This window comes from Mirounga angustirostris, unplaced genomic scaffold (assembly GCF_029215605.1).
Source record: "Mirounga angustirostris isolate CCGP_5_RB_7025 unplaced genomic scaffold, mMirAng1.0.hap1 SCAF_6, whole genome shotgun sequence".
Lineage (NCBI taxonomy): Eukaryota > Metazoa > Chordata > Mammalia > Carnivora > Phocidae > Mirounga > Mirounga angustirostris.
In genome coordinates this window covers 26,589,969-26,598,966 of record NW_026991714.1, presented here as the reverse complement: position 1 = coordinate 26,598,966, position 8,998 = coordinate 26,589,969, and the positions used below count along the sequence as shown (strand labels likewise).

The following is an 8,998-nucleotide window of genomic DNA, read 5'->3' as shown; positions in this document are numbered from 1 at the left end:
GCTCCCTCACTGTATGGCGAGTAACCCCTCCTTCCACGCAAGACAGGACGCCCAGGAGCAGTACATGATTGATGCTCGAGTAGGGAGTACGGGATGAGGGCAGATGAACCCGATTTTGCAAGTTTGGAGGACAGGGTGGTGCGGCAGGAAGAGCATGGTCTTTGGGCCCCAATAGACCTAGACTCAAATTCCATCTTTGCTCCTTCCTACCTGTGTGATCTTTGATATATTACTCTGCCTTTCTTGGTCTAAATCTTGGGTTTCTGGCCACAAGGAGAGATGAGACTGTTGTAAAGATGAAATGAGTTTCACACACACACAAACCCTTGGCATCCAGTAGGTATTCAAAAGGGACAGCGCCCTTCTCCTGTGTCCAGTTCCCCTCTGTCCACAAAGAAGACCCTCTCTCTAGCCAAGAGCCCACCCACCTCAGCTTTCCTTCACCTGGCTCCCATTCCAAGTCCTCGGGCTCCAATTCCTGCAGGAAGCCTCTCCTCTCACCTCCTCAGCCTCCTACAGCCTGGGGCATGGCACTTGTTTTTCCTCACAGAGAGAAGGACCAGAACAGCGCCATCTTTTCTGGGTTTGCAGGATTCCTTGCCATCCTCCTGACCACTATGATTTTCTACAGCCTGTGGAACTGGAATAAATGGAAGAAGCACCGTGAGTCCCTTGATTGTCCCAGGTTGAGACACTCGAGCATCAGTCATGTAGCCTGGCATTCAAAGCCCAGTTTATTCTCCAGGGATAAACTGTTGCACTGGGGAATCCTCTGTTCTTCCCTGACACACTGGTCATTGTCTCGCTCGAGGGTCTCAGCTGTGGTTCCAAAAGGCTCAGTGCTGATTGGAGTTCCATTTTGAAAATCATCGCCCTGGGACATATTCATGCCCACACCGCCCCCCCCACCACACACACACACCCCATTTCTTCCTCCTGCTTCTGTGTACCAAGTCTTCTAGTTCAAAGGGAATTGGGTAAGTGTGAAAATGTATTTTTTATGATACATAGTGAGGGTGGGAAATATTTTCAGGGACTATCTCATCCCCAAGGGCCCCCACATTCTGTAACAGTGGCCCCTGCCGTGATTCCCCATTTCTCTCATTACCTTGCAGGACAAGTTCCTCACTTCCGAGTTACCGTCATGCCCTTACTCTCTCTGTCTCGACCCAGACAAGGAACCAAAAATATTTATGACTCCTTGCCCCAGAGGCAAGAAGACCTGGGTAGGTTTTTCTTTCTAATCCATGGAGCACAGATATCACCAAACTTCTGCACCCAGAATGTACCTCTCACCACCCAGAGGCAGCTTTCTTTAAACACTCAGACTTTTCTGCCCTTCAGGGAGCATGGAGGAGGATGAGCTAGACAGAAGCAGGATGTAACTCCACTGGGGGCCTAGAGAGCTCTAAAAAGGGAGCTCGGGGTTGTCTACAAAGGGGGGGTGGTTTTATCTTGATATGAAGTTAGCAAAAGACGGATGGGTGTGTCTAGGGACGGGGGAGACATACAGAAGGAGAACATGGCCTCGAGCATTACAGGTGGTGAAGGTTTGCCCCAGGAGCAACCAACCCTGTGTGCTAGTTAGTGTCCTCCAGTCCTTGCTAGAAACCGAGGACAGTTCCAGGCCTCAGAGCACATCATTCCCCCTAGCTCTGACCCTCTCGCCAAAGAACATCAGCCCCAAACACCAGACACCGCACAAACCCACTTCACCACACCGCGGGGACTGTTTAGGCTGAAGCGTTCACAGGACTGGCCTACTAGCTCCAGGACTTGTTCTCTGTTCTTTTAGGGAGACGTCAGTCGAGGAGTAACCGTATTTTCAGCACCGAGAGCCTCCTCTCCAGAAATTCTGATAGACCTCCTTCGGAGCCTGTGGTAAGTGAAGGGACAAGCCCCTTGGGAGAAACGACATGTCTCTGGCAGAACTGAAGTAAACAAGTTCAGGTCGCAGATCTCGTTTCCTGGCAAACAGCATGTCCCCTGGCAGTTGCCCTGTGGCCCTATTAATAAGTTGGGAAGACTAGCCTCAGGACCTCCCTACTGCCCAGGGAGAAAAATTGAGAAAGGTAGGAACAATTGTTCAGGATTTGGGGCAAGGCACCAGGGCACATGTATTCAAGGACATGATGTTAGAACTGAAATGGATTGTTTTAACAAAGACAGGTAACAGCTTATCCAAATATTGTCCCCTTCCAAGTAATCACCTCAGGAGGGTATACAAATATTCCAACAATGCTGTTGGTGCTCAAAGCACCCTTAAAACCCTGCTTGGGGAATTCCTTCTGGGGCCTGTGGCAAACTGTTTCAGTTATCTTCAACAGGTATATTTGTAAGTCATTGAGGACTGTCCCTGGTGTAGAAAGTGTTTGATCAAACGGGGGATATTTTTCGGAGGTTACCGGGGGAGTGGTATGGTGAATAACAATGACCCTATGTGTCTTATGATCTGGCTCTGAAGGCAGCCCCAGGGAGGGGTCCCACAACGCTGTGCGGCAGAGACCACAGAGACAGTAAAGGGAGGACTTGGAAGCGCAGGGGGCTCATCTCCATAGATAAGTTCTCATTTGCTCCTCAAAGAATCAGTCGCTTCAGTTTGTGGTCATTTCAAGAAAACACAGTCCTAGCACTGCTGCTGAGCCTGTTGCTTCCCAGCCTCTCATCACCCAGAGCTTTGAGTTCAGGAACCCTGCGGCCACCTCCTAGTCCTGCTCCCACCTGTCCCACGCTTGGGCTCTGCTCTCACCTCCGGGACTTCGTGGAGGAGCAAGTCCGCACAGCTGGTAACATGCAGGGAAGAGGGAATTTCACTGCCAAAGTGAGTTCCAGCGCTTTGTCCCAACCCCATATGAGGCCACAACATGTTTGGCTTGGACTCTGTAGTGCATGAAGAACATTTGGAACCAGTGGCCAACATCTAAAAATCAAAAAGATTTCACATTAAAGTGCAGATGTCCAGCTTTTCGTGAAAAGTCAGAAGTTCTGGAAACAGCAGACTGGCAGCCCCGAATGGCAATATTGGGCTGAGTCTGTATGTCAGCTGCCCCTTTAATAATAAGGGCAAGCATGTGTCCGTGTTTTCGATGCGCCAGCAACTAATCCAAACACTTTACACATAGTCATACACTTGCTCCTCACAGAAACCACATTATGTAGATATTTTGATCGTCCCCGTCTTAGATGCTAGGGAAGTAAGGCACGAAGATTCAGTAACTTGCCCAAACTCCGCACAGGGTGGCGAGGCTGGGATTTGCACCCTGAGTCGCTACTTTTGGCCACTGTGCTATATCGCCCCTCAATGGGCTCTGAGGCAGCAGGCTCGCTCCAGTTTATAATATCCACCCCCCACCAGAGACTCCCCATTGAACAGCCACCCACTGTGGCCAAAAACCAATAGCAATTGATCACCACATTTACACTGTTGCCTTCCTTAAGCTTAGCCACTTTGCTCATACCTGCCTAGGATCTAGGGCTTTGCATTTGGAGACCCCCGACTTAGAGATTTTCTCCAAGGTGAAGAACCGAGTGAAGGAGCGATCAGATAGTGGTACTGGGTGGGGAAGTAGAAAGGCTTCGCCCGTATTTCTGCTTCCGTCCTGTCACCGGCTTTCTCTTCTTGCTTATAGCCCTCCCAAGCAGCCAATGCCCTCTGGCTGCACAGAGACCATAATCCTGCCAACAGCTATGCAGTGGGCATCTATGACAATGCCACGGGGCTCCAGATGTGTGGGGACCTCACTCCCTCAGCAAACTATGTCAATGTCAAAGCAGCCCGAGACTGCCTGAGCATTTCTTCAGAGGATTCGAGAGATTACATCAATGTCCCCATAGCAGAGGAGATTGCTGAGTCTCTAGCTTCTACCAACAGCTCCCCTGCGAACCTCTTTGCCCTCCCAGATGCCCAGGAGCTGGAGTTTACTGAGGAAAAAGACAAGGGCTGTGGGAATGCCAGTGACCGAACCTGTTTTTGGTCTCCAAGATCTGAGAGCGATGATCCACTCAGCGATGAGGATGGTTCTTCTGAGACCTCAAATGACTACGTCAATATGGCAGGGTTGAATCTGGAGACCCTCCAGGGGAAGCAGCCCCAGATGGCTTTCCAGTGCTACAGAGATTATGAAAATGTCCCATCAGCACCTACCATTGGAAACCAACAGCAGGTGGAGGAAGAAGTGACCTCCTCAAACACAGACCATGTGGAAGGCTGGACGGATGGTCCAGGTACCCACATCCAATTTGTCATGCAGTCAGGGACGTTCCTGGCTCTAGGGGAACATGTGACCTGTCAGCCATCTGCACAGAGTGAGACTAGTCAGATAAAACATGGAGAAGAAATGTCAAATGACATTTCTAGCGACTATGAGAATGTGCTAGCTGCCAAGTCAGGAGACAGGGACTCCAAGCAGGGGCCAGACACATAGCTCCTTCCTGATGAATTGGGACCCAGGCATCCAGTTGGAGAGCTCTGTGGAGTAGTCTATTCTGCTGGATCCATGGCCACTATAGGGTCTGATGAAGACCACTGACCATCCTTGTATTTCAGTGGGTTCGTTCAAGTAGACTACAAAGAGGCTGAGATACACAGAAGTTAAGGAACTCACAAAAGCCAACTTCTGAGAAAGCCAGAAAGGAATTCTTCTCAAGCATGGTGCTGTTCTCTCTCATAACAACCTAAGAATGTTTGCTGAAACTGCCTTATAGGACGGTTGGTAGATTAAAAATTCGATAGTTCTTTCGTGCACAGTGGAAACATGGGGAGTCTAAAATCATTACCTTTGTGAATACCAGCAGGATGCAAAGCGAGAATACAGATTAGTTTGTAATCCAGGCAGAGGCCAAAAAGAAGAAAGAAGTCGGAGTTGGGGTGGTGCAGCAGTTTCCAGTTGAAAAAGAGTGTGGACAACCAAATGCTGGAGAAGATGTGGGACAGCAGAATGGTCATTCATTGCAAAGCACAATATCCACTTTGGAAAAGTGTTTGGCAGTTTCTTATGAACATACATTTACTATACAGCCCAGCCATTCCACTCCCGGGTGTTTATCCAAGAGAATTGAAAACTTGAGTTCATACAAAAGCCCATATATGCTATTTATAGCAGCTTTATTCACAATTGCCAAAACTAGAAATAACCCAGATGTCCTTCAACAGATAAATGGACAAACTGTGGTATGTCCATGTAATAAGGTTATCTACACTCAGCAGTAAAAAGGAATGAGCTATTGGTTTGTGCAACAACCTAGACAAATCTTAAAAGCACTTTGCTAAGTGATAGAAGCTAGACCTAAAAATCTACATATTGTATGATTCCATTTATATGACCTTCTGGAAAAGACAAAACTATAGGGATGGAAAACAGATCAGTAGTTGCCAGGTTTAAGGAAAGGAAGTTTATACAAAGGAATTTTTAGGTTAATGGGGCTCCTCTGTATTGGTATTGTGGTGGTGGATACAGGACTTTGAATTTGTCAAAACACAAAAAACTATATAGCACAACCAGTGACTTTTATTGTATGTAAATTTTTTAAATTAACCATGCTGTCAGGGGAAGCCAGGATGGAATGCAGATTAAGACAAATAAACCTAACTATATTATAGATATATGATATAGCCTCACTGAAGGGGTGAGGGGAAAAGGAGCTGGCCTAATTAACTTTAGAAAACAATGTTTTCACTGAAGACTATAAGAAAGACAAAAACTACATAAACACTGTACTCTAGTTGGTAAATTCGTATCTCAGAGGAATATAGGTTAGCAATTCTTTTTTTTTTTTTTTTTTTTTTTTTTTTAAAGATTTATTTTTTTGACAGAGAGAGACACAGCGAGAGAGGGAACACAAGCAGGGGGAGTGGGAGAGGGAGAAGCAGGCTCCCCGCTGAGCAGGGAGCCCGATGCGGGGCTCGATCCCGGGACTCCAGGATCATGACCTGAGCCGAAGGCAGACGCTTAACCGGCTGAGCCACCCAGGCGCCCCTAGGTTAGCAATTCTGAAAGTACTTTAAATGTAGCTTGAACAAATAAGTCAATGTAGATAAGGATGGACAGGTTTCTCATTATCAGAAAGGCTACAATGAATTCTGTGGTGCTGGATTAGATTTGGAGGTATAGTTTGAACTCTTGTTTATTTAAATATATATATGAATAGATACACAAATAAATAGATACACAAATAAATATAGATATGTGTATACATAGGCTAGCAGACATATATTTCTTAGCTCTGTCCGCTAGAGGGTCTAGAAGAATTGACACCCTAGAAGCAATGAACACACTTAGCACCCAGGTCTTGGTTTCTAAATATCATTCTCAGTTCTAGGGCTGGGTAGGGAAAACACAGGAGGGGGGGCTTGACCATCTTGTAGATTTAAAAAAAAAGAAAGAAAGAAAGAAAGGAAAGAAAGAAAGAAAGAAAGAAAAAGGAGGGTGTCAGGGGAAGAAAACACAAGAAAATATGAAGGTATGTTGAAAGGAGCCATCTAAGAGATCCCAGGGGCAAAGCTAGAACAATTTCAGCAATAAAAATAAATAATTATGATATAAATTTGTAACTCAACAAAATAAATATTCTTGAGTCCATACCAGTAAGTGAATAAAATGGAGGAGAGGGAGAAATCTTCCTTCCTGCTGAATTCTGAATAATAAATATAGAAGAAATGAGGGGAAAACAAAATCACTACTAAGATACCACAGAACTGTATGTTAACTATACCGGAATTAAAATACAAGCTTAATTAAGAAAAAGACACCACAGAATAATTGCTGTACGCAAGTCCTAATGAGTGCTAAAATTAGTGGATGACACTTTAAAGAGAACTAAGATCGTTGCATAGCTTCAAAGATCCCCCCCCCCAAATATTTATACATTGCTATCATGACTCTGACACATGTCCGTCCACAAATTAGTCAATACTTTCCCCAGAACTTAATTCCCCTCTCCTTCAGTCTGGAGTGTGGGCTGGATTTAGTGACTCTTTTCTAACAAATAGAATATGGAACGGCCGGTGCAGGCGTGGGGGGTGAGGGGGGTGGGCGTGCAAATTTAGAGCAGACACCATCTTAACCATGTGGTCAAGGCTAACTCACCAGTAATAAGTCAAGTTGTTATATGATCAAGGAGAAGGGTACTTCACCTCCGTAGTATTCTTCCCCCAAATCCACAAAACCCCATTCTTATCATGAGAAAAAAATCGGAAAATCCAGATTGCATAACATTCTACAAATACCTGACTTGAACTCTTAAAAGTGTTAAAAGTCACAAAATATAAGGAAACACTAAGAAACTGTCACAGATTAGAGGACACCAAGCAGGCCTGATGACTGAATATAGAATAATGGTACCTTGGATTGGATCCTGGTACAGAAAAAGGACATTAGTGGGGGGGGAAACGATAGCATTCAAAAAGTCCATATTTTAGTAAATAGTATTACATTGATGTTAGGTTCTTAGTTTTGATCATTGTATCATGGTCATGGAAGATGTTAGCATTACGGGAAGCTGGGTGAGGGATATATAGAGATTCTCTCCTATTTTTGCAACTCTTCTGTAAATTATTTCCAAATAAAATAATTTTAAAACATGGGTAAAGTGAAGACATCTAGCTTCATACCATTTAAAGAAATATGCCTTGTTCCTTCTTCTGCAAAATGGGTATAACATTAAAGCATAAGCTAGTATAATTGTTCTGGGTATTTGTTTGTTTTTCTGCATTGTTTTGTTAACATATTTGATCAGTCTCCCTATTAATCTGTATCATTTTGCCTGCAGGAAAATATATTTAAATCCTTTGTATCCACAGTGGATCTTAGCAGAAGGCCCAAGATAAAGGCAGGTTATTGATAATTGATCATTGATGATTGATGATATTGTTTCAGTGCATGTACTTATGCCATAAAAAGTTGTGCCCCCCAAATTCGTATGTTTGAACCCCCAATGTGATGGTATTAGGAGGTGGGGGCCTTTGGGAGGTGATTAGATATGAGGGTGGAGCGCTCATGAATGGGACTAGTGCTCTTACAAGAGAGACCCCAGAAAGAGCCCCTGTCCCTTCTGCCACGTGAGGACACATGGCAGAAGACAGCCGTCTGTGACCGGGGAAGCAGGCCTCACCAGGCACCGAACTGGCTGGCACCTTGATCTCAGACTTCCCAGCCTCCAGAACTGTGAGAAATAAATATTGTTGGGGCCACCCAGTCTACGGTATTTTTTTTGTTAGAGCTGCCTGAAGGGACTCAGACTGTGGGATAAAGGCAGATGGTCCCAGGATCTAATTCTCCCACACCGGGTGACAGGATTGCGGGCAGATTCCTTCAGGGCTGTCGGACTCACCCCACAAGTAACCGGTGTTGAAATTCCTGCCTCACAGGAGGCACCCAGTCGGGGCTCTCCAGGGACGCAAGGACAAGCCCCAGGAGGGTGGCAACCCCACCTGGTCGAGTAAGGAGACAGGAGGGTCACATACAAGGATGAAGACTTGAGCAGAACTGCATCTTACATACTGGCATGAGAGACTTCTCGCAGCCAGGAGGACAATGAAAAATGAAGAAATCAAAATGAGACTTTGTTAAGAGAGCTACCACCAAGTAAGGAAGGGAAGTTCAACCAACCACAGTCAGGGGGCAGGCCCTGGAAAAAATAAAGCCAGCTCATGTTTATACCCCAATAAGCCAGTTATACTTACATACGTTCTCCCAAATCAAGAATGAGTAATAAGCTGTCGATCGTCCTGAACGAGATAGTAACCTTTCTGTTTATTTCTTGTTCTGAGCTTTTTTACAAACGAGTGAATGGAAGACTGTTTATGACATAATTATTTCTTTCCCTTTATAGTTTTATTTTTCTCACATTAGCTGCCAGGAAATTTTGAGTTAAATTGAATGCCCGAGTGCAGTAACTGGCTCATCTCCTGAGCCTGACAATGCCTAGTAGGAGGTAATTTTTTCAAGGTAAGGATGAGGAAGTAGATATGAAGATAACGAATCCATTATGATTCCTTAAT

General features: G+C 45.2%; 1 protein-coding gene across 1 annotated transcript; it reads left to right on the top strand.

Moving 5' to 3' along the window:
• The first annotated feature begins 556 nt into the window (after positions 1–556).
• On the top strand, positions 557–7,679 carry LAX1 (lymphocyte transmembrane adaptor 1). Its single transcript, XM_045870525.3, has 5 exons — positions 557–663; positions 1,116–1,226; positions 1,796–1,881; positions 3,630–5,752; positions 5,980–7,679. Exons 1-4 carry the CDS (start codon positions 618–620, stop codon positions 4,422–4,424), a joined length of 1,038 nt encoding a protein of 345 aa, XP_045726481.1. The 5' UTR covers positions 557–617; the 3' UTR covers positions 4,425–5,752; positions 5,980–7,679.
• The last annotated feature ends 1,319 nt before the right edge of the window (positions 7,680–8,998 follow it).